At 47.1% G+C, this 25,691-nt stretch overlaps 1 protein-coding gene across 1 annotated transcript in view; it reads right to left on the bottom strand.

Annotated features, from left to right (window-relative positions):
- The window catches only part of IFFO2 (intermediate filament family orphan 2), a 31,169-nt gene extending 5,741 nt beyond the window's left edge, over positions 1–25,428 (bottom strand). The window contains exons 1-5 of the mRNA XM_010213904.2: positions 24,776–25,428; positions 5,133–5,193; positions 4,728–4,823; positions 2,318–2,458; positions 439–581 (exon numbers count right to left, since the gene is read on the bottom strand). Of these exons, the coding sequence (XP_010212206.2) occupies positions 439–581; positions 2,318–2,458; positions 4,728–4,823; positions 5,133–5,193; positions 24,776–25,380 (1,046 nt within the window). The 5' untranslated portion in view covers positions 25,381–25,428. The remainder of the gene's footprint in view (positions 1–438; positions 582–2,317; positions 2,459–4,727; positions 4,824–5,132; positions 5,194–24,775) is intronic.
- Between the last annotated feature and the right edge of the window lie 263 nt (positions 25,429–25,691).

Here is a 25,691-nt window from a genome sequence, read left to right as displayed (position 1 = left end):
GAACTGAGCTTTTAGTGACGATGTTCTCAATTTCTATCCACCCAAATCAGCTGTGAAGTTCTAGAGATCTCATATTAAGCCAAACACTCGGACAAATGCTTCATACTTTTCCCGTGCTTCTTTCTCTTGCTACTGGTACAAGCTGTAACAAGGGGAAGGATATACATGTAAAGAAGTGTCCGACTATACTCTTACATTCTCTATAGTCACCTCCTTGTTTAATGGAGAAATAAATTAAGTTTAAGGAAAAAAGTTTTGTTAATCTTGTTTGAATTTCCTGCAAACCTCTGAAAAAGCACAAGGCTGGCAGTTCAGATTCAACTCAGAGTGGAAGGAAAAAAGACACCCGGATTGGAAGCCCATAGAAATATCTCAGTGCTTGAGTTCTGGAATTATATTTCAGAATAAGTTTTCCCCCGTGTCGCCCAGGATACTCACAGCTGATTAAACATACGCTTCATTTCGTCCGTGATGTTCAAAGAGCAGCTGACCTCATCGTCAGAGAACCTGCTGTTCTCCCCATCCTGTTCGGAGAGGTCGTCGTCAGACGTTAGCTTGCGCTCCTTCTTCTTGGAAGCCACCTGAATTGGAGAGAAGGGCAATAACTGGAAGGTTCAGCTGAGGCACAGGGTAAGAAAGATGGGGAGTCTCAGTGCATGTAACTGCTCATCAGCTCCCAGGTGGTTCAATGATTGCACGTATTAAAGACAGAACTGCATCTGTTAATGAGTGGTGAACAGAGAGCACGAGAAAGCCGTTCAAAATGGCAAAGAGCAAAGCAAGCTGCAGGCTACCAGCGCTCTCCGCGTGTTCGTACGGTCATCGACAACAGCCTGTGACCTCCCGGAGAACATGCAGAGGTTAGAATGAGAGAGGGAAAAGCAGAAGCTGGCGAGAGTGCCCAGGCAGCAGGCTCGGGAGCGGTGACAGAACTCTCCCCCTCCTGCCAGCACCACCAGCCCGATGCTTCCACCGTCCAGCCACCACCAAAGGGCACAGAAGAAACCTTTCTAGATAGTCTTCACTGCAGGGTCGTTCCCACCCCGTAACCAGAGGCATAGGCTGCTAGGCTTCTATTTGAGAGAAGAAGGGTTAAACTGAACCTTGGGAGTTCCTGGACAGCCCCAAAGAAGTCAGGTTTACAGACGGGTGGAGAGAACTCAAGTAATATTGCAGAAAAGAACATAGAGGCTCGTGCCTTCATCTGAGGGTTGCAAACGTAACAGTATTCGCCGAGGTTTACAGATGGAGCCACGTACACACAGCCCTTCCCAAAGCCACTCTAGTTTTTCATTAATTGGCAAGTCAGCCATCCCTTATAGGTATTAAGCTCCACAACAATCATTTTAACCGCTGCATGCTTGACCAAAAGTTTGCTTTGCAGTTACCATTGTGCAGAAAGACACAGCAATTCCAGTCAAGGAGAAGAAAGAACCGCTAGAAAAACACAGTGGCTCAACATGCAAGAAAAAATAATTGTCTCCAAGTATGACATCTGGATCTATTTCTGGATATAAAACCCAGGAAACATTTAGGTAACTTCACAAGAGCCAAAAAGCACAACCAGCAGAGAGACCACAACCATATTTACAGTGCTTTTGTGTACAGTGTTTAGCACAACACACCCTACATGGCACCATTACACAGAAAAACAAAAAATATTCGGACTTATTCAAAGACTGAGCAAGACACATTCAGATCAAAGTGGAAAGAAGCTGGGTTAATCACAACTGAAAGTGCAGTCAGGACACAGCAGCCACTGCATTAGGAGTTACAGGTTTGTTCTGTATAGAGCTGCTTTTGGAGCAAATTATATGACTTTCTCCACCTAGTGCTAAGGAACAAAAATAGCTAAAGGAAAGCCAACTGTGAGACTTTATTGTAGTCTCACAAAGTAATCACAGTTCTCCACCACAGAAGCGTTATTTCTGGTCATGGAGCCCAAGCCAGAAATAAGAACTTTTGGATGACAGCTCTACAGGCTTAAAACCTCTCGGCTCTGAAGAAAATAGATGTGATGAAGCCACTTAAACAAACACAGAACCTTATATATTTTTTTCCCCTGCATTCATTGTAGACTAGCATCAGTCGTCTCGAAGATCATCTTGAGGCTTAGTTTAAACTCTCTGAATTTTGAGATCTCAGTGCTGCAGCAGCGCCTGCAGATCAGAGCTACACGCGGGAACTGAAGAAGCAAATGCACCTACTTAGAAACACCTCCAAAAGTCGTGAACAACCTGGACCACCTTCCTCAATGCTGCTCCCTCTTGTCCCCTCACACTTGTACTACCCTGGGGAAAATTCACGGCCTAATCACCTGGAATATCTTGGAAACGTCTTCCGAGTTGCGCTGCTGCGCTACATCGCACAGCTTGGCTGTGATATCGATTCGCCGACAGATGTCCATGTCCACCTTCATGGCCTTTTCTTGGATCTTTGTGTCCAGGTCTGTCATGGGCTGCAGGAAGGACAGTAGTGATTATCTTCTATTATTATACAGTTCAGGAAAGAAGAGATACCCCACAGTATCTCTCTAACCCCAGGCTATACCATTCTTAACCAATATTAAACCTTGTTCTGCAGGAAAGGCCCATGGACGGCCTTGACAAGCAGACTTGACAGTTGAGAATTAACACTTGCATCCGACTCCAATGAAATTTCTATTCTGAGAATGATGTCACACAGAAAAACTTATACTCACCCCCCAAAAAACTCCTGGATTTGATAAAAATGATCTTTTATAGGTCAGTAAAATAAAATTTTAAAATTTAAGGAAAAACAGAACAAAACAAACAAACAAACTTGTTGAGCGAGTACAGAATTAAATCCAAAAACCTGATGAAAACTCATCGCTTCCCTATTCCAAGCAGGAAAAAGATGTGCCTGCAAGGAGAAGCTGCTCTCAAAACAGAATCCGGGGTACACAGTAACTACTTAGTAGTTGCCATAAGGAAGTTAAAACAAGGTATAATCAAAAGAGGTCCATGAAAGCCTGTAGCACAAAAAATAATACTCGTATTGACATTAAACTGCCTTCCAACCTAGCAAAAAACAATCAAACAAACAAGAACTACACAAAAAATACTTTGTACTGCTTCACGCGGAGCAGCAATTATAAGCGTTAATTATAAGAGATATTACCCCCTCACAGACAGTACTGTTCTCCTTACAAATAAACATTGTCATGTAAAAAGGATATTTTCCAGCCTAGAAAAAAACGCTCCCTCAGGAAACACCACCTCAATGACTAGGCACTGCTTCCACTTTGACAAAAAAAGCAGAAAAACCCTCTGCAGAGCAGAGGATTCTTTTAAGTACCAAATCCTCTTATGAAGAAAGAAAAAGGGGTTTTGTTTGTTTGTTTTATTTTATTAAGTTTTTGACAGGGTTCTTCTCCAGCTCATGTCAAGCACCTTTGGACAAGTCTGGGGGATTTTTGTCTTTCAGACCCTGCGGAAAAGGCATTCCTAACCACTGAAACACTCATCCCAACCCTGAAGCACCATCTCATTGACTGATTAGGTAATAACGATTATTAACGGGGAGGAAGGAATCATGTGCCAGTGTTTGCCATTTCTCCACCCTAAATATTTAGGCAGTGGGATTAGGAACAAGCATCATCACTGCTTCCCGTAGGTGCCCTTCTACCTTGCAGAGTCTGCAAAACCCAAAGTACTTTCTCAGGTTGAGGAGGGTGTTTGCATTCACCACCCCGCCTTTTGTACACACTAAATAACATTTCTTCCTCAATGAAATAAAAAAACCTATGAGGGTTGTAGCCCTGACGTGTTTCTCCCTTGCACGCTGCCTCCGAGCAGGCAAGCTGCCCGCTCTGAAACACCCAAGGAAGAGACAGCTTCTACACGAGCAGATCCAGCGGCCCCATGAGACCGCATGGGAAACCAGGGTGCACGTTCTGCAAGCTGGTATCAAACAGAAGGAAACAGCTCTGATTAAATAAAATAAAATCACAGACTAAATAAGCATAGTAAAAGATCTTCATCAGACAACTGGCAGGAGCAGTGCTTCCATCTTACAGGGAAAGGCACCTTCCTGAACACTCACCTGGCTTCCTTTTCTATATATCTGCCTGAGCAGATTTGCTCAAGCACAAGACTGTTCTCCTGTCGTATTGTAACAGATCCCCAAGTTTTGAAGGAAAGCTGATATGTGATATGAGTGAACTCCCAAGAAAACAGGGGTTTGTTGTTTTCTTTATTATTATTATTATTTAAGGCAGAAGCAGGCCTGGAAACCAAGCCAGAGCCTGAACTACTGACACTTTGTTCAATTCTTCAGAGCTTTCAGAGTTGCGAATTCTTTTTTTGACATCAGTTTCTTGTGCAATTCAGAGCAAACCCTCCATCAGAAGTACCAATGGCTGCACGGTGCCCAAGCCTTTTATCCTAACGTGCTGGGTCTCCAATATTTCTTTTCCCATGGCTGCAGATGTGAAGGCCAGCACTGCCAGCTGTGGCAAACGGGGAGGGAGGGCAGAGTCCAGGTTATGGGCTAAGCAGCAAGTTAATGCATCTCTGCACAGAGCGCACAGGAAGCAGGGGGAAGGGAGATCTGTCTGATGCATTAGATCAGAAAGGCAGCCATAAAACTAACTACCAAGCAGCGCTCACTAAGACCATAACCTTCTTATGAATGAAGCCGTCTGCATGACGCATACATCGCACAGGGGTGGCGGGAGCCGGCCTCTCTGCTCTCTGTGTACTTACATCACTCATCAGACCCTTAAACACGACGAGTTCGGCTTTCAGGCGCTCGATCTTTTCATTGAGCTCCTCCTGGAGCGCTTCCGCTTCCTGCGCCTCCTGCGAGAGAAAGCAGGGAGAGAGCTAAGAGGCGACGGGCTGACACGACACTTGGCTCAGAACGGCTGATAGGGCCTGTCACCACCCCCTCCCTTTCACTTTGTCAGGAATTTCAGCACCTTCCCGCTCCGATTGGCGAGCGTTAACGCTGTCCCCCAGCGCGCAGCAGTGCATCCAGCTGCCGCAAGGGCCACAAAATGACAAGCTTTGTTACAAAGGCTACCAGCATGTTAAAAGGTGAGAGCAGAAAATCCGTGACGTCCAACACCCCGGCTCAAAAGACACGGTCCACGTGCTGGTCAAACCTACCTCCCGCAAGGTTTCCACCAAAGATTCCAGGCTCATCCTTCTAGTCACTTCCTCTTCCCACCTGAAAGAGGAAATTTGCAATTAAAGCATTAACCGTGGGGGAAAGAAGAGGGAGGAAAAGATTTCTCCAGTCACCAGTCCTGCCACAGCTGCAGGATGATGACAGCTGTTTCAGAGGCCAAGCGGATGGCCTCCCTTGCTCCTCCATCCTCGAGCATGTAACAAGGGTCTGGTAGAGAAACTAGATCAGCTCTATCAAGGATCAGCTCCCTTCCTGCTCTTTGGGGCATTACAGGGTTGCAAATCACAAATGGGATGCATTTGGTACAACAGAGCGTTGTAAAGTCTGCAAATCTTACTGTTCTGATATATCCAGGCCTCACTATTGACTCGTTTGGTCCGATCGATTCGTACCTCTAGCTGCCTCTCGTGTCTAAGCCCTCAGGCCCCCGCGTGCCCGGCCGTTTCCCAGCACTGCTGCGAGCGGAGCGCTCAGACAGGCGCTACCGGACGTGGGGTGCTCCCGCCTCCCGCGGAACCGAAACTGCAAAGCGTTCCCGAGTCCAAAACTGTATAATTAAACATCATAATAAAGCGTTATTGTGTTGGCGTTCATTATTGGATTAAGTGTACGAGTCGCTGGCAGCTCATCCTTTCGTGCGTGGAGAGTCTTTGAAGAGCACAAAACAGCACTTGACAAAACTAACTCGAGAGCTTCGACAACTCGCTTCGTACGCACACAGAGCGCGTCTTGGCGCTGCCGGAAAGTGAAGCGTGTGCCAGGGGGTTTGAAGGGGCCGTAGTGCCACGGGAGACTTGCTCAGCCTATTCAGAGCAGGAATGTTTAAAAAGAAAAACAAAAAAGCAAACAAAACCATTGCCTGAAGCATTTAACACACCAGACAACCAAGAAACAAACCCCAAAACAGCAGCTTCAGCAAGCAATAAGGGATCCTCCCAACAAGGCCCTCATATATTTCTAGAGTTGAGCAGCAGCCTGAATTTGGCACCTGCAGTGCCAAGGAACCAGCCTCTGCTGACTTAGTAAAGCATTGAAGGTTTCTGTTCAGCAGAAGTGGCAAAATATGGGTCTGGAAACGCATGAAACCATAACATTCTTGAAAATGCATGGTTAAATCTGCCAAAACCATCATCATCTGCCATCAGAGGCACCTGGGCGATCCACATCCTCACGCTGATCCAGCCGCTCTTTCCTGCTATTGTGGCACAGGAACAGCCAGCGCCACAGAACAGGAATTTGTCACCCCACAGCTGCATTGGGATTTATGCAGGGCGACTCGTTCAACATTTTTTTTCCCAGCAATGATTTACTGCCAAGCAGAGTAAAATATTTGGGCTCAAATTTGCATTTGTCATCAAACGTTCGAGCCTGAATTTCAATAGCCTGTTTGTATGTTGCCTACTAATTACCTTGCGTTCCTGTAAAAATAGTAACTCCATTTCTCAGACTTTAATATTGAAGCCAAGAAGGTGAAATTAATTAAAGCCATCAATTATATTCGCAATCTGTGAGATGGTCTCCTTCTGTTGCAGGAGGAGTGTTGCATGGCTTTAATCATTCCTTCTGCTCTTCCTTGGCAGCAGGCTGTCGCTTATGGATTTAAGTCAAAGCAGACATTGCAAAAATTGATATGCGGCTTCTCAAGATTTTAGCTGTTGAAATGAGGCACGCTGGTGGCACTCAGGTCATCCTGCTTTTCTGTGCACCCTTGCAGGGCGCTGGGCATTCTGCAGAGAGGGATGTGTTTTTGGAAGACATCGCATCTGCATTATTTGTACTGACTACGCCAGAAAGCTAGCAAATGGATTTGCATTCCTCCCCGGCAGTTCAGCCGCTCTGGGCAGCCGCCAAAATCCTGCATCTCAGAGTCTGCTGCGACTAACCTTCCTCATCCAGCAAGAATTTCAGTAGTTTCATTTCTTCTGCTCGTGCCAGTTAAAACGAATTTCACAGAGCGGTGATTTACAGCCTTAATTTCTTCCTGTCAGACTCGACATGGGATCTTGGTGAGAGCGGGGAAAGGACGCCTTCTTCTTTGAAGAAACTGATTTTCTCTGTTTCTCTTAATTATGGGGACAATAAAACAATCAGGCCATTTTTAATCAAAAAGTTGACATGTGACAGAGGTTGGACCAATAAAAAGGGTCCCGGTCATCTTGAGCATCACATCCTCAAACCTCAGACTGCATTATGCCCACCTACCCACCACCAAGCTGATTAACCTCACTTAACAGCTAAGACCCTCAATCTTACTCTGTCCTCCCACTTAAACCTTCAAAGACCATTTGTAGTGAAGAGAAGGGAAAAAGGAGGAGCAGAAAGGAAGGGATGACGACGAAGGTGAAGATGAATCCGGCTTTAGCTTCCAAGTGAGTGAGAGCACAGGAAGGTTGCTCATTCAGACGATCAGCCTGGATTTTGCTCTAACACACAAGACTTTAAAAGGGACCTTGGCAGCTGCTGCTGCTACCGGCTCCAGCGGCTGCGGCAGAGCCTGCGTGTCCCCGCGGGGACGCCGATGCCTGGAAAGGTTCAGCTCCTCTGACACGGGTGACGCAGACACGCGGGGGCTGCGGGGCGCCCACACTGGGGTGGGAAACGGCTGCATTTTCCGTAGGCTACAAAACCAGCAGCCTTCCCGTATCCACCGCAGGGGATTAGCTCGGCAGCAGCTTCTGCGAGTCGCGCGGACAGTTATTTCTTGGCTCACAGAGGCATCGACTGCTGTGATTTCCAGCTGTATCCAAACTTCTTTCTCAGACCTGGAAAGGCAGATGTCAAAGCACACCAGACTTCAGGGTTTTTAATTCTTTTCTTTACTTTCTTTTATTTTTCTCCAGGAGGAGAAAAGACTTCAGCTCGACTTCAAACCTAAGCTTTTTTCCCCCCACTCCATCTTTCCCATGGACCAAGGGTCTTTTAGTTATAACCACAGCCCTAAAACCACAGCCATAAAAGCAGCCCGCGTCACAGTTGACTGAACACGAGGGTTGGTCTAAGGCTGAAAAATTATGGATCTACTCCCCCTTTTCTAGATGTGACACACTACATTCCTGTGGCATTCAGTCATTGCGGCTCTGGGCCCCAAAGTGCGTTTGCCCTCATGTGATTAAGAGTAAGTGTCTGACATAGCTTAGGGGAGAACAAAGGCTGCTTGCTTTCTTTAAAGGGAATAGTTACATTACGAGGCTATTAGACCAACAAAACACATGAATAGTCAAGTTCGGATTAACGTTGCTTAAAGCAGCATCCTGGTACAACTGAGTCACACCACAAACTTTGCATTTCCTTTGAAATTGCAACAGGAGCTATGAGATCACCAGCTCCAACATCTCTTGCCAAGCCAGAGAAAGTGGATGAAGACCTGGAGTAATAGGTAGGAGCCTTTAAAAAGTCTCTCCAAACTTCTAGGCAGTCCAGGGGCTTAGGTTGAGCATTGTGGACAAAATAAGGAATGTTTGAAGCACTTTCAGAATCCCTGAGTACCTGCATGGATGAACATGAAGATCTTCCTTTCTTCTCTCCCAATATACCATCAGAGCAAATGGAAGAACTGATAGCAAAGAGAAGTGCCCATTGCAGCAGATTAATAAAATCCCTTGGAAATGAGGAATATTTTGACTATTAGACTAAACTATTCAGAGAAGTTTGCCTTTCAGGAAATTGTTTGGTAATTTTCTTAAGAAAAAAAAAATCCAGAGTTTTTATCTTTAAGGCAGTATTAAGGCAATAGGCCCTAAGCTTACAAATTAGGCTAGCTATAGACTTAGCACTTTAAACTCCCCCCATCACAGCAGACAGACACAAATGGACTAGTATCAGGCATCAATAACCATCTGCAGGGTTATTTTCTACATTAGAAATATCATTCTTCAAATAGACAAATATTTCTCAAGAATTAAAAAAAAGAGATTTTTTCTCCCATGAGAAACTCTTTAAGAAGCAAGACCCTGTTTCCCAGTAGTTTTCAGTGAAGTCACGCCAGAGAAGGAGCAGAGATCCTTCAGAAAACAGAAAAATAAAGTTTTTACCCAGGAATAAGCTTTTCCCCTTGCTCTTCCCTCAAGTAAAATGTTGAAGTTCTTCACTTGGTTTTCTTACTCTTAGTACCTCTGTCCCCCAGTTTACGGTGAGGAGCCAACAGAAGGGAAAAACCTAACAGCTCCAAGTGCCTCAATCCAGGGTAGGAAACAGAAGTGTCGACCTGAACAATTACTGTAGCTGCTTGTGAAAACACTACCCACTAAAGGTGCCTCGAAATGTTAACGTACGGGGGTGCCGTTCCGGAGAGGGCACCTCGCCGCTCCGCGCGTGCTGGGGCACCGCGGCCGCCTCCCGGCGCTGCCGCACCTCGCCTTGCTCAGCGCTCTCAGGCGAAACATCTGCGCCCTCCTCTTTGATGCACCACACCTGCAAAGGCAGCGCTGGAAAAAGCACCACGGCGGGTGGCAGGGCGAGTAATTACAGCTCAGGTGGTGCCCGAAAGGGATCCGCTCTGCAGCCGCGGGTCGCAGACGCGGTTTTGGGCTCTCGCTCCTGTTCCTGCGTGCGCTCAGCTCCTTTGATGCCCGTGCTGTGTTTACCTGGCTCCAACCAGCAAGGCGCAGCTCGTGGCAGGAGATCCGACCCTCTGCGGGTGCGAGTTGGCTGAATCACTGCACGTTACTCAGCGCCGTTTCGTGCCGCCGCTCACCGCCGGCCTGTAGCGACATGCCCACTAATCCCCTCTCCAACACCTAGATGGTAACTATCAACATTACAGTTTATAACTCCGCTTATTACACGCCGATTTCATTCCAATTGGCTTAATGGCCTGTCAGCAGTCCGAGCTTGCGTTCCCATAGAAAAATTAATAAATAAAAACAAAAAGCACAAGCTAATCCCATAATTGAGAAAAGACAAAATGCTGGCAGAGCATTTTGTTCGAGAGGAACATATTTGGGCAGGTTGGGATGAGGCTACCTCATATCCAAGACTTTGGGAAAGATGTGAAGAAACTTTTAATACATTAAAACCCCACTGCAGCGTCAGTCCCTGACAGTTTGCCTGATATCAAATGATGTTTCTTAATTAAGGAGAAAATCTACATGTACCATCTCACTAACCAGTCCCAGATACCAGGAGGCAATTCCTGGCTGCAAACCGCAATAGCTGTCTGCAGGTTCTCATTAGCTCCACAAAATCCCATCACTCAGGATGGATTTCATTAAAAAAACAAAAACACGCAGCTCTATAAAGGTGCCTGGTGTTTTGTTAAACCAAAATGTCCGTCAACAACTCAGAATCCTTGCTGCTTTAGGAATCCTAGCTTAATAAATCTTCCTATCTGGGCTTAGGTTTGCCTTCTCGTGCCATACAAACTCCTTTCAAAGTCTGGCGACCTCTTCAGTGCTTTTTCTGTAAGGAAAATGTATTAAATGAAAACAACCACAAGTCAGACCAGCTTTCAGCAAGTACCCTGCGCCTTTGGTGAGGGGCGTTTGTACTTGCACAAAAGGAGTGGTCCAAAGCTTATCCAAGCACATTATCAGAAGATGCCTCAGGTATAAAACTGATCTTTCATTTTTCCCCTTTGGTGTTTACCAGAGTACATTTAGGACTTGTAACTATGGTTAGCTGGAGCTTAAAGCGTGTTTAGTGTTGTTATGAATATTGCACAATTACACGTGGATGCTCCTAATGTGTCAGGTATCCGCGTTCCCTCTCTAAAGGAACGCCACCACGGCTGTTGCTTTTAAGTTGTTAGACTCCTGTGACACTAGGTGCAGCTTTTGTTTCAACGCCAGCGTGGCCAGGAACAAAACACAGCAACAGGCAGGTGATCTTTTAATGTGGTGCCAGTAACAGGCTCCAGCATCCTCCCAGGTGAACATCATCACAAGGCACCTTGATGCAATTTTCCAGCATCGTGAGTTCTTTCGGTCGCTCTTTTCACCAGGAATAGCTGTTGTTCAGAGGCCTGGGTGCTGTTACAAGCAGGACACAGCTCTAGAACAAGGCTGTAATATCCCACTTGCCTTTGTAACAGACCCTGTGTTTTAAGAGCAAGAAGAGCCCGAGCCTGAGCAGTGTTATGTGACCTGCATAATCCAGACCGTTGCCCGAGGTTCAAGGGTGCTAAATGCTCCTAGGTTTGGGAAATCAGATGCCGCAACGATGACTCTTAGCAAAGAGCCTGGGACTTTGCAAGGAGGATGTTTCTAGCTCGCAGCAAGCAACAGATGACTTCATTCAAGAGCGCTGCTGCTGCTGCTGTGTTAGAGCCAGGCCTTAATGGAACCAGGCGTTCACATTAAATTAATACATTTTACGTGGAGTCCATCAACTAACATTTAATTTCTTTCAATAAGAAGCTAGGGCACGTGACAGCGGAATGATCTGTCTTTGGGATAGACTAGAAGAGTTCCTGAAGAACAGGGTCTTAAAAATGGTCTCTTAAGAGGTAGCATTTGCAAATAAGCTAATTTCTTAATGCAATCTTATATCCAATTTTCTGCAAAGCTAATATTGGATAGGAAAAACGATCTATTAAGACTTGGTTAAGACTAAAATAAAGCTTTTACTGAACATCTTTAAAGTTGAGCAAAACCAAGTTCAGATAATCAACTTTATTACTTAACTTCGTTATTCAACTGCTCCCAATTCCAAAAGTTTGATTCAACTTGCACTCCAAACACAAGGGGGTTTCAGTTCTGACCTGGAAAAGTAAAATGCCATGCAAGGAATTGTTTTATTTCCCTCATGCTTATGGTATAGTCAAAATCCTCATTTTACGCCATTCCACAACGATGGATCCAGGACTTGTGTTAAGTAGATTTATAAATTCACTTCTTGGAAGTGAAGGAATGGAAAGAATGCTTTTGCACAGCTTCATTCTCAGGGTCCTGCCTGCTCCTGCCTCCTCTAAAACACAGCTCATATTCACCTAAAGAGAAAGATCAGGCCCAGCACAACACACCCCAAACCTGCTTAGCACTGACCAGGCTATTCTACGGCAAAAAGATAATTTTAAATATAATTTAAATGGGATGGCCGATATACAGCCTCCTGAAATGAACCCGACCAGTTCCTTTTTGCATTTGCTCATGGCTGATCCGCTCCTCCGGGTAAGGGCAGGCAGACGGAAAGCAGAACGCTTTGGAGCAGCTTTTGGACTGCAAGGAGCAAAACCACAAAAGGCCCCTGTCAGTATTTAGTATTTCAGTATTTATTTATGAAGTCTCCATACTCTAGAATCAGATGATAATTAAAAGCATGTCTCAACACTAGCGTTCCACTTCCTGTTCACAGGAATACAACCCTTTTCCACTGCAAACAGAAAAGGTCCCTGATAAGTTATAAACTGCTCTGGCTGATAAGATAACATCACACACACACCAGGAACAGAGATTAAGCATAATCCACGATAATGCATAAGGTAAACTAAACATTTCTCTGCATATCCTCCTCTGCTTGCCAGTGGGACAAGACAGCATTGCCAATCTGCACCCAACCTGTCCTACCAACAGCAGTAACAAGCACAAAAACAGCTCCCAGGGAAGGGGAGAGGGAGTTTGTGCAGCGACATGAGAGCAGGGATTCCTGCCGGCCTTTTTCCAGGAAGTTTAGCCGTAACTGGAGTTAGCCCTTTTCATCTGCGAACAAAAGGGCCTTGTGGAAAAGCAGCTCGGGGAAGCGCAAGGCCCGTGAGTTTGGCCTGTGGGCTCACTTTATTTGGGGGAGGAGGGGAACTTCAGCATTTAATCTGTGCAAGAAAGAAGTCAGGAGAGCAAGGTGAGGGTAAAGCTGCCAAGGGTAAAAGAAAATATAGTATCACTAGCTCAAGACGAGGCCAAGACTTAGAGTGTAGAGACATGGAATACATATAGAAGAGGAACTGCTCAAAAAACTACGTATAACAAGTTCCTTACCACAAAAGGGGAGAGTTACAATGAACTGAAAGCTTGCCGTTGCAGACAGCAGTCCTTAGTCATCTTAGAGAGCCGTGAAGCTACCAAAAACATCCACATATCGTGACATACGAGCGGCAAAGCCCCTATTAAATGGGCTAGGATATTAACCTGTTGCAAGCTGCTCCTGGCCACCAGGTAGAAGCTACTGCTTCCTATCCCAATGGGATGCTCCATTTCTACAACTGGCTTGCACTGAACTGCAGCTGGCTCCTGGATTCAGTAGCCCAGGCCCTTCCCGTGTGTCCAGGAGACCTGCAGCAACTTCTCTGTCTGAAAGGCAGAAATTGGACAGTTTACTGTGCAGGTCGGCACTGAATTCAGGAGCGCGACACAGCCCACACGTGGCATAAGCGTGATTAGGCCTAAATATCAAATATTTACTAACACTTACACCAAAACACCCAGTCGACACATCCATGCAGCATGACACTTTTGACAAGATGAGGATTGGAGCACTGCATTTTGGCTATTTTAAAAAAATATATATTTAAGCTTAGCTAAGCAGAGTGAAGTCATCCTTGTAAATATTTTATTGTAGCATATGTAGCCGTTATATAAGCACTCCTTGGACAATACTCAAATTCTCAGTTCTCCTTCCATTTTAACGACCTTTTTTAAGATATTTTCCACCTTTTGATGATTTAGCCACTTGTTCATACGTATACACATGCCACACACATACATACTCACAAACACAAGCATGTCTTCATATACTCCAAGCACAGCTGACAAGACATCCAAGGCAAAGAACACTGCATTTCTCCAAAACTGCTGTCATAACTGGGGAAGAAAAGTAATTATTCTGACTCCTTTCAAAACAGGTAACCATTCTGGTAATCTGAAAAGCATGAGACTACATTACTGCACACAGCTGCTAGCCACAGGTTAATTGCCAAATACTGAATTCCCATGCAAATAAACCTCTTGCAAAGATCCTAATTCCACGAATCCAAGCCCACTGCTCACCTATATAAATACATTTGACAACTCTGCCCATCAACAACCTGCTGTTTTTTTTGGTATTTGATATGTCGAACACTCAGGAACACTGTCCTGCTGCTTCGGCACTGGCATTTGTAGGAAATTACTGTGAACCTTCAGCCAAGTAACCACTGCTGCTGACTAACAGTCATTCTCATCAAAGGAAACGCTGCTGAGTGACAGTTGCTATAAAACTGATGCGAGGGACAAACAGAAGAGTCACCAAGAACCTGGACAAGCCCCATCTGACCTTTTAAGGTCTGTCCCTGCAAATGGCAAGAAAAGCTGTCCATTTATCTCTACCTTATCTGAGCAACTGCTAGTGCTTATTTACTTGCCGGAGGCAGGGCAGGTTGCTTTCATGCTTTCTTATTCACGGGGCTGCATAGATGCACATTTGGATCTTGGACTGAGGAGAATGTGGACCTCTTATAACAGCTCCTTTTCCCAATCCTGCAAGAGAAGGGTGGAAAACAGCAGCCCAGCTGACACTTTAAAATTCCACTGTGATTATTGCAGAGGCTGAAAAGATGCTTAATTAACACAGGGGAATAGTCTGCTACAAGTGTTAATGCAGGAGGCTGGGCCACCGCGCGATCCGGCCCCTCTCCAACAGCCGCAGCCTCCTGGAAGAGAGGGAGGCCGGAGCTGAATGGAACGGAGCGAGGAAACCAGCCTGCTCGCTGGAATACCGAGGTGGCTTGGAAGCGAGGGTGTTCAGAAGGGAGTCACCAAGAATCCTGCAAGGCTTTCAGCAGCGAAACTGCACGGTGGAAAGGGGTTATTATAACTGACTCATGGGATAACCACAGAAAATCCAGCCCCTGTTTAGGGAAACTTAGCAGTTGCTTCATGTTCTCAATTTAATCAAACGCATTTCAATGGCACAAGATAGGCACCAGCATGCCCGGCCCAGAGTCTGAAGCCGTGCTGGCAGAAAAAAAAATAAAAGGCAATAAACTGCTTTTGATGGGTTGTGTGTATCAACAGCCTTAAACCTGCACTGCATTTTAATAGCTCCTTTCTGAAGATCTAAGACGACCAGCACCAGTATTTTAGGATGAATCACTAGCAGTCGTGAACTGCACCCTTGGTTGTGTTAAGGCATTTTTTTTCTAACAAATAGAACTATCTGCAGCCCATCATTAACCATGATTTTTTTCAAGGCCTACCTACGTTAAAATGTAACTAATGACCTATATGTGACACGCTGGGCTTCAGAAGGCAGGAGGGCCCCATCCTGTTTCCCTTTCCCCTGGGGCACCGACTAAACTCTTAACCCTTTACCTGAACTTTAGCTCTCAGACTTAAGTACTTAAGTCTCCCAAGGAAACAAGGCCCAGACTCACATTCCTCATGTCCCAGTGGGAGCAATGACCATTAAAAATCAAATGCTCCTGGTACTAAACAGTAAATATTTCAGGATCTGTAGAAAACTTCTACAACTAGAGTGACCCTCAAAACCTCCAAAGACTCCTCCATATGGGATCCCAGTTCTGCCAGGTACAGCCAGTGCACCAGAATATGTTATTACCTTCACAGAAATCACTTGCTTGTACTGCTGGAAGACATAAAAGCACTTTAAAAAACATTAATACCAACACTAGCATTAGAGGGGGTATAAAACAGCATTATTCATGCCGTCAGGTTGGTAAAAGCATTACCAGCACAGCTGACTATGCCGCACTGTCGCATGACTTGTTTATGAAGCCAAACATCCCAAGACCTGCACATCACCCCAAATAAACCCAGCGCAGGAGCTTCGGCCGGTTTTCAGTTTGACAGCACAAGGAGAGTCCACATCTTGCACATGATAACTCCTTCTGCTCATTTTTTTCTTTTTTCTCCAGTTTTCATCCTTGTTTCCTTTTTCCTTTTTATCCTCAAGAATGCAGGAGACATTTGAAGAGTTGACAAAACTACTAGTACAGGGGAGAGCATTTCCAAAGAGGAAGAAATAGGAAGAAAAAGAAAGGAAATAGAGCATGCAATAGGGCCGATTTGAGACCCACTCAGGCACAAATGCTTATTGCAACTAAGGAGTATCCTTCTGTTTAGTTCTGGCCATCATAGCAACGTTCTGAAGGCATCATAGGAGCATGTTCTAACACACCATCACATTTTTAAAAATACATTTGCATTTTTATGGTACTCGGGACATTTTGCTTGTAATTTCTCGCCTCCAAGTGCTGCTGAGGACTTTGAGCAAAACACAGACACCTTGCCAAGAGCTGGCAGCCGAGGAGACAAGTAGTTACAGAAGAGATTTAATGCCATAATAAGGTCTAAGACTAAGCTGTCGGAAAGTACAGGCAAACTTCTGTGGCATGAATTTCCTCTCTCTTTTCTATAAACACCTCCTGAAAGTGTTGCTGAATGTCAGCTCGGAGGCTGCCACGTTAAAATAGCACATTATCTCAGCCCATGCACATGACTACACGGCAGGCTCGGACCATGGCTCCAAGAGAAGCCATCTAGCATGGCTCTGACTACAGGAAATTTTCCCATGTAGGGTGAGGATTTCTTCTTTTTCAGAACTGCCTTATGACTTCATGGCCATCTGTTACCAAGGGGAAAAGCTACCTAGATGGTTTGATGACTGCATTTACAATTTGGGTCTCTTGCTACCCAGGAGCAGGGATTTTCTGGCACTGTGAAACTCATTGGCCTTAAAACATGGCTTTAATGCGGGCTTAAAATCAATTCTATCAAATGGATTCCCAGGTACAACATCCCTGAAGAGGGTTTACACAGAAAGACTGCATGGAGCCCAACAGTCCACTGGAGAGTGAATGAAAGCTCCTCCTGCCTCAACTCCTAGTCAACAGCTAGAAGAATCCCATTAAAGCAAGAGAAAAGATTGCTTGCAGAAAGACATCAGAGTAAACAGCACGTGTGACACTTGGCTGGTAGGGAACCTTAAAAAAAGTCACCATCATCAGAGATAGTGCTTTATTCCAGACCTGCTGCAATGTACTAAAACACAGAACAGACATGAACATCATCTCTACTTGCAATATTCCCACCCATTCTGAGAAAACAGAGGCATTTCTGTTAAGAAATACCCAACTAAAACTAGCTAGAATGCAACCTGCTCTAACCTCAAGACATGGATATTTTAACACCCTCCTTCGTAACAGTCGAGGTGTTCAAGTCTCCCCTTTCACTGGTCACGCCGAAATCGCCGTGCCGTTATCAGCTCAGGCTACGTGCGCTCCGATACGGGAGGGCGATTGCTCTTCCATGGAAAGGAAGCGGAGATAGCGCTGGAATGCAACCTGTAACCCGCTGTGTGCAGGGATGCCAAGAAGTAGAGAGCTCCCTGCTCCACTTACCCTTTCTCCAGCATCATCTTTATCTCCTCGGCCTCTTCCACATCCGTCAGGAAGCAGCCTCAAAGCCAAGAGCCAGAAACCTGCCTCAATCCCTGCCCCAATGCTGAATGTCTTTAGTAGTTTGGATAAAGATTAAGGAGATCGTTTTTCAAAAAGAGATAGTGTTGATCACCCTTCAGGAGGGAGGAAGGCAGCTAAGATAAGCGGCTGGCGTGTAAAAAATAGTGCTCTGCTGCATCTGTTTTTATATCTTATCTATGTTTTGAGAATCAGATTATCTTTACAAAGTATACTTAAGTCTAGTTTCTACATTCAGTATTAGAGATACAAACAAAGTAAAAGTTACGTATATTTTAATATACAGATATACATACAAGTAATATTACTAAAAACAATAAAAATAGCTAAAAATCAGAAGTATTAGGAGATGGAAGGAAATCAACTGATCTCCAGAGACTCATACAAAACGTGAGGAAATACATAGCGCTCCTTACGTAGCCCGCCAAGAAATAACACTGAGTTCGAGCTGCTTTAACCACATCCAGCACAACGGGGTGATCAATAGGTTGGGTATTCCCAGTTAATTGTGGGGACTAGTTTTTACAGAGCTTCCATTGCATGAATGAAAGCGAAGCTCTGACATTGGGAAACAGAAGACTCCAGAGCAACCTTGGTGGGACACTGGACCAGCAGGGAATCATAGAATCACAGAATGCCCAAGGTTGGAAGGGACCTCTAGAGATCATCTAGTCCAACCCCCTGCACTCGCAGGGTCACCTAGAGCACGTGGCACAGGGCTGCGTCCAAGCGGGTTTGAAGATCTCCAGAGAAGGAGACTCCACAACCTCTCTGGGCAGCCTGTTCCAGTGCTCTGGCACCCTCACTGTTAAGAAATTTTTCCTTAAGTTCCTGTGGAACTTTGGGAAAGTGGAAGCAATCCCATCCAGCTGCTGGTCCTCCAGAGGAGGCTTCAAATGCTTGAAGTGCGCGTGCAGCTCAAGTTCAGTACGCAAGTTATGGAAAATCTCTGCCTAGTTTTAGTGACATGTTACCTACTTGCTGGGAAGGAGGTGAGGGAAACCGGCCATCGGAAGCACCGCAGCCAGCCTTGGTTTTCATGCAAGAGGCCAGGCCAAAGGAGCAGATGACTGAGGCCGTGACCTCGCTGCCCTGTCTCGGGGCTCCAGGCAGTTTCACAAGAACCAGGCTGAGTCACGCGCCCAAACGCCACCAAGTCGGAGCCCGTTCGGCAGGAGGGCCTGGAGGATCCCGGCTGCTCCGCGCGCCGGAGCCCAACCGGCAGCACCCGCAAACGCGGAGCCCACAGCACCTCTGCCGGGGCCCTGCCGGGCCGGGGCCTGCGCCCAGCTCCCACCGACAACGGGAAGCCCTCCACTGCGGCTAAGAACGCGGGTTAAGGGGAAAAAGCGCTTTCCTGGGTAATTAAAGCACTTTAAAGCACTTTACACTCCTTTTTCTCCCTTTCTTTAAACAAGTGTTTTTCCCAATCGCAGGGATGAAAGGAACATAGAACTTGGCATTGTTCACTTGGGAAGAAATTCAGTAAAGAATTAGGAGCAGAAAGCCCAAATTGCCCAATGCTACCAAACAGCCAAGGCTTTATTCAAAAGGTTAGAGAGGAAATAAGGAGATTTTAGCGGGTTTATATACTTGCAAGTGGGATTTTGGGACTTTTTTTTCCCCCCTCTGCACTGGTTTTAGTAACAGCAGCTATTTGAACCCTTGAGATATTCCAATTACAACACAGTATTAACAAATCCACGCTATTCTGCAGAATTATGTAAAAATTACATCACCACCTCGTATTTTTATTAACTAGATTTTACTGGTCAGGAAACAACTTCTTGGATTGAAAAGGAACGAGCCTGCTAAATTTGAAGGCTGTTCTTCCTGTCATACAAACGTTTCTGTTTCTTTTTTCTTCCAGAAGAGTGACCCCAATCTATTTTCCTCCTCAGAGCCAGGTAGCCCAATTTGAGCTGTAAAAATCCAGAGACAGGAAGGCATTTTCCATGGAAACCACGGATTTGGAATGAATACCAGGATCCCTTTGCTCTCCTTCATGCCTCAGTCACTGCATGGACTGAAAACATCCACTGCGTTCAAGGGTAAAGGGGAATCCCAGAGAATTACACATCACCCCCCTTTCCTTCCACATCTGGATTCTCTGTGTTAAAGAACCATTGTGATAATCTGCTACAAATTAACAAATTTGCAAGTTAGTTCTTCTCTGTATCATCTTCTCTGCACATCAAATGTACAACAATGAGTTGGGAAGAACATATATATTAGCAATCACCTTCAGTTCCTCCTGGCTAGCATTCCTCTTGTCAATGCAAGCTGTAATGTCTTTCATCAACTCTTAATTTTCACAATGCACACACAAAAACAAATTTGCAATGTTGTGGCGCGCCCGCTACTGATAGTCTGAAGTTGCTCATTGCCCAAATGACAGTTAAGTTTCTCTCTTTGCAAAAGCTTCACCATTTCGATTCAGATCTGTGACAATTTAATTTGGGGAAATCCAAATATTTAGCTTATCTATGGCATCAAGGGATTTGTGAAGTTAGGTGGAATTTAGGATGAGATGGAAATGCCAGATTTTGCTTTCAACTGTGTTTTTGTGCAAATTCGGAGTAAATCCGCTGAAATTAACATCAGATTGAAGATTAAACCTGGAACCCCATGACAAACAGCAGCAATGCGAGCCATGCGTTAAAGCACATGCATCTAAAGTGCATTCCCTTCAGCAAGGTGCACTGGAAGTTTCCAGGACAGAATCCACAAAATAAATGAATAAATAAAGAAATAAGGAACGTTTATCCAGTGCAATACATGCTAGAGTGCAAACCCCACGAGCCGACATTGAAATCCCACCTCAGCTACCTAGACATTATGCTTTCTTTCTACCTTATGCATGTTTTTGGGGGGTACAGCCAAAAAAGGGCTCCAGAATTGATCTAAAAGCACCGCGTGGATACCTGTGCCTGGTGCACTAAGCCAAATCCTTCTTGTTCTGTTTATTACCGCAATCAGTTCAGGGGTCTGGGAGCTACATAATCTTTTATTATGAACTAGAGAGCAGGCTGCAAAAGAGCTTTACATAAGTGCAACGGGGAATACCCATGGGGAGGGTTTTGAACAGTTTTTCCCACCCAATAGCAAGAAATGTCTTCTCTTCTTGTAGCAACATCCATGCACAAAAGTCCTCCCCCTGGTTAAACAGAGGCTGGACATAAACAAGGATGATGACTTAAGCCACAAAGGGCTTGAAAGATTTTCACGCTGGGAATACTCTCTCAGTTTAAAATATTTTAAAAAAATAAAATTGCAGAAAATAAACATGCAGGAAGCCAGGGAATCGCCAGGGACCTCAAGCCCAGGAAAGCGGCTGCCGAGGGGCGCGCGGGCCCGGTCCCCAGCGCGGCCGCGAGCCCCTGCGCACGAGGAGGAGCCCGAAACCTTCTGTTCCCAGGTTTGTCCTCCCCTCGGCCTTAAATTGCAAGGAGCTCCAGAGATTATTTGGCCTTCAGATCAGAAGTATTTGAGGATTCTGTTCCTCTCCCACGGACCCGCTCGCTTCTTAAGCTCCACTTTCCAAGTTGGCTTTTTTTCTTCCCCTCCGTGAGCCACAGCTGGAATCAAGGGGGAGATTCCAGATCTTTTACCCCACCAGAGCCATTTTAGTTTGTCCGTGGATTCATTATTTTAATGAAAATGTTGATTTAGCAGCAAAGATAAAGTTCAGCATAAGTAGTTCAGGAAACAGCCCCAAATCAGACTTGGCATCTTTGCCCTCTCCAGTTGCTCCCATCACAAGGCAGGTTAAGCAAAGCACCCGCCGAGTTTTATCTGCTTCAATATTTAACTATTGAATTATTGAATATTAGCGCCAATCCCATTGAGAACGTGGAGCACTATTAAAAAGCGGGATCAAAGGGAAGCAAGTTCCTCTCTTTCCAAAAGTTTTCCTCCTTTACTACATTCCAGAAATCCCAGAAATCTACTACTATTGAGACCAAAAATTTTTAAAAAGGGTCAAAGATTTATTGACATGCAAGACAGCATCTTTGTTGAAGAGAGAAAGGTTGCATGATTTAAGGAAAAAACGTGGCCAACACCTACATATTCTTCAGGTGCTTAATTTTCACAGCTCCATGGGATTCAACTATCCAACTATAAAGATTTGTTTTTATTATATGGACAAGTTTTTTTCACACTAGGCAATTTTCTTCATTCTTCACAAAGAAACTACAAGTAAATACCCGCTCAACACTGAATATCCCGTTTCAAGAGGGCCAACATTTAACATCAGACTTTACATCCCAATAAGGGGTAGCCAGGAGCTCCGGTGTCGGGATGCGTGACCGCTTTGGGAACAGGACTACTAAACAAGCCTGGGGAAAAGCCACACTGAAGCATAACTACGACTTTAGGAGGCAAAAAGTAGAAATAGCAGAATTAAAAGTATATGAGCATACACAGAGAGCGCATTCTTACCAACTCTGTAACCAATTGAAACGTGGACGGCAGGCTAGCACGCTGATTACATTCCTCTCTGCGCCTAGAAAAGTTGTTTTTTAGTGGGTCTGCGGGCAACATTTGCATCTAGTTAGCACTGATATTTTAGCTTTAACCGTTTTCAGACATTCCTCCAGGGTTTGTCTTAAGCACATTTTTATTAAGTCCCCTCTTTAAAAACCGAGGGCCGGTTAGTTTTGACGCGCGTCGCCTCTGACAATGACAATCTTTGTCCCGTCCAGCTGCAGCGAATTTAAGATAATCTCTTTTTCCAGAGGACTTTATTAATCTTCCAAATGAAATCCCATCCCGAGGTAACACAATTATTTCCAGTTCAACCGTTAGTAAGAGTTAAGACCCCAATGGAAAAAAAGGTGCCCAACATCTGGCAGACAGAGGATCCGGAGCAATTGAGCAGAGTTTTGACACCGTCGCGCGCCCAGCTCATTGCGGGGACGGCTGCAACCACATTGGAAAACCAGAAGCAACCACAGGCAGCACAACTGCACAAGCAAGACATCAGAATCAAGTAGGAAAAGGAGTTGAGGTTATACACCATTTTTCTAAATTAATATGGATTTTTTTAAGACTAAGTTTTGTTTAAAACTGCTGCTAGGCTCTTAGGGAGGCCTTTTCTCATCTACACTTCAGACGCAAGCAGAATGTGGTTAAAATATAATCCAAGTCTGGGAAAAACAATTTGCGAGGACAGAACAAAGAAGCTGAACATGTTTTCCTAACAGAGAAGCCATTTATAAGCACAAAAATGGCTTTAACCCAAGCGCAGATTTTTGGGAAAGAAAGAATATTGGTGACGACCCCCCAGCTCTCACTTGCTAAAAGCAGCAGCAAAGTCGCCTGCAGAAACGTCACGTCACCCCTCGCGAGCGCCGCGGCCGCTTCCCGCGCGCCGTGACGGAGCCGGCGTCCCCGTGGGACGCAGCCGCTCACGGGCCCACGTGTCAGGGCCACCCGAGGCACCCGCACGTCCACCCACGAGCCCGAGCGCAGGCGGGGAACCCAGGGGCCACCCGGGTTTTTGCAGGGTGCAAGACCCGCTGCGGCCGCTCCGGTTACGCCGAGCGCGGCGGGTCCTGCCGCGGCAGCGTGCGGAGCGCCCGGGGCCCCGCGCGGACACGGAGCCCAACCTGGGGCCTCTACATCATCAGCGAAGGGGGAACCGTCGCTCCAGTTACGTGGTAATGAACATAAAAGATACCGCTGATTTAGCAAAGAGACACCGCGGATACAGCCCTGGCACGATAAGCGTTATTATACGTTAACCAAGTCTTATCTCCAAGCACTAGGAGAAAACCTTTTTCTTGGAAAAGGAAGGGCTTTGACGACAAGCTTTTGTAGTCACTTATAGACATCCCCCACCGCCCAGTAAATCTGTTTGGGTTATACAATATCCACAACCATAACTGTGCAAGCAGCTACAGCTGAATAAGGATGCGAGACACAGGGTTTGCTGTACACAAAACAGCATTAACCACCCGCGAGTAGAAAAACCTGACCTCAGACCACCCTTTTGCTGCCTCTTATGTAAGGAGGAAAAAAAAAAAAAAGAGAGAAAAACCCTACAAAAGGGAGAAGTGTCACTAGCTTCTAGCACCAAAGCTCGCACGCAGGCCACATCTTCACCAGAGGAAATTGCTCTTGGTGATGCTTTTGATACCACTACGCCCGTCTCCTTGGTACTGCTACAAAAACACCACCTTGGTGTTTCCTGGATGTAAAACATCCTCCCTTTCACCCCCACGTCCAGGCACAGTCCTAAGCCTGGAAATGAGGGCATCCAGGCTTGAAGACGATGCGCTGGAAGCAGTACCTGACTGGTGAATAAATACACTGGAAAAAAGCTACTCGTACAGCACAAGTCTGTGCAGAAAACTTGCCTAAGCCAGGTGAATTCACAGGTTAGAAGCTGCAGATGCAGGGAACACACTGCAGCCCCGTGACGCCGGGCAGGAGAATCAAGACGCGCTTCGCAGGCCGCACGGCCAAGAAGCAAAGGCTGCCTCCAAGAAGAGGGGGAAAAAATAGGCGCATTAATTAATATTTTTTTCTGGAGAACAATAAACGAGGAACGGTGCTTTAGGAAGAGGGGGATAAAACCCGGAGCCGCCACGGGCAATGCGGGAGCGAAGCTCCCCAATCCCGCAGCCACCATCTCCATCACAGCCATGTCGGCCCGAGCGGAGCCTCAGCAACCGCTAGGGAAAGAGCAGTAGAAAGGGGAAAAATCCACCCGGGGCTACACAATAAGCTGAGAAAGAAACACAAGGTTAACGAGGTTTGCAGAAATTACTGTTCTGGGGGTGGGCTGGGTTTTGCTTGCGTTCTTGTTTGGGTTTTTTGATCTCGTAAACGCAAGGAAACCTCCTGGAAGGCGAACCTTCCCCCTGCAGTATTTGCAACCCAAATATTGCAGCACTGAGCTAATTCAGGAGCGCTGGCAACCAGAGCGGCTACCAGAGCCATCAGCTCAGGGAGGGGAGCAGCAAAAAAAACAGAGAACGAGCTAAATTTAGTGCAATATTAACAGATTAACTCTCTTCTGCCGAAAGGGAGTATTTTGTATTTTTAGTGTTTTAGCTGTTCTCAAGGCGAGCGGGCAGCGCGGCCGCGCAGGCCCCAGGGGCTCCCGGGGAAGCTCCGGGCGCCGCTCCCCGAGCAGGGGGTGCCCTGAGCCCCTTGGGGGATCCCCAAAAAGCGGGGGAAGGGGGCGAACACCCCCGGGGGGAGGGGGGAACCCCAGCTTTGGCTGGGGAGGGGGATGCGGCTTTCTCCTCCCAGGGCCCCACTCACTTTCTCTTGTACTCGTCGCGCTCCCGCTTCACTTTGGCGAGCACGTTGTAGAGCGCGCGGATCTCCGGCGTGATGGTGTCGATCTGGACGCCGACGCCGTCCGGGTGGAGCCAGGAGACGCCGGGGCCCTGCAGGGTCTCCAGGGCGCCGCCGCCCGTGCGCCGCACCTGCGTGTAGCTCCAGATGGTGCCGGGCAGGCGGCTGTAGTGCGGCGGCGGCGGCGGCAGCGCGGCGGCGCCGGGCCCCGCGCCGGGCCCGTCCGTCTGCACGGCCTGGTCGCGGCAGAAGGTCTTGTAGCGCAGGCGGCGGTCGCGCTCGCTCTGCTGCGCCGCGAGCTGCTTCTCCAGGAGGCGGTTGCGCCGCTCCAGCTCGTGCACCTTGGCCAGGAAGCAGCGGAACCGCACGTTGAGCCCCTTGAGCAAGTGGATGTTGGAGCCCAGGTCGTTGCGCAGCGCCGCCGTCACGGGGGGAGCCCCCGAAACCGCGGCCGGGCCCCCGGGGGAGCCGCCGCCGCCGCCGGGCGCCAGCGGGCAGGGCGCCCCCGCGGGGGCCGCGGCGCCCGCCGAGAAGGCGCGGGCCATCTCGCCGAAGAGCAGCGAGTTCATGGCGCCGCGCGGGCCCGGCCGGCCGCGACCGTTAACGGCCGGCGCGACCGTTGGGGGCCGCTAACGGCTGCGCGGGGAGGGGGAGGGGGCCGCCGCCTCGCGCTCCTGCGGCAGCCGCGGCCGCCACTGCCGCATCCGCCGCCGCCGCCGCGCACTGAGAGCCCGCGGAGCCCCGCCCGCCGTGGCCCCGCCCCCGCCGCGGGCCCCGCCCCGCGCGGACAAACCACGCCCACGCGCAGCGAAACCGCCGGCCGCGAAGCCACGCCCTCCCTCGTCACCACGCCCCCGCGCTGCTAAACCACGCCCCTTCG

This window comes from Tinamus guttatus, unplaced genomic scaffold, assembly GCF_059628265.1.
Source record: "Tinamus guttatus ecotype Peru unplaced genomic scaffold, ASM5962826v1 Tinamus_guttatus_pri_ptg000332l, whole genome shotgun sequence".
Taxonomy (NCBI): Eukaryota; Metazoa; Chordata; class Aves; order Tinamiformes; family Tinamidae; genus Tinamus; species Tinamus guttatus.
Note: the sequence above shows the minus strand (reverse complement) of the source record. Positions and strands in the feature narration are given on the sequence as shown.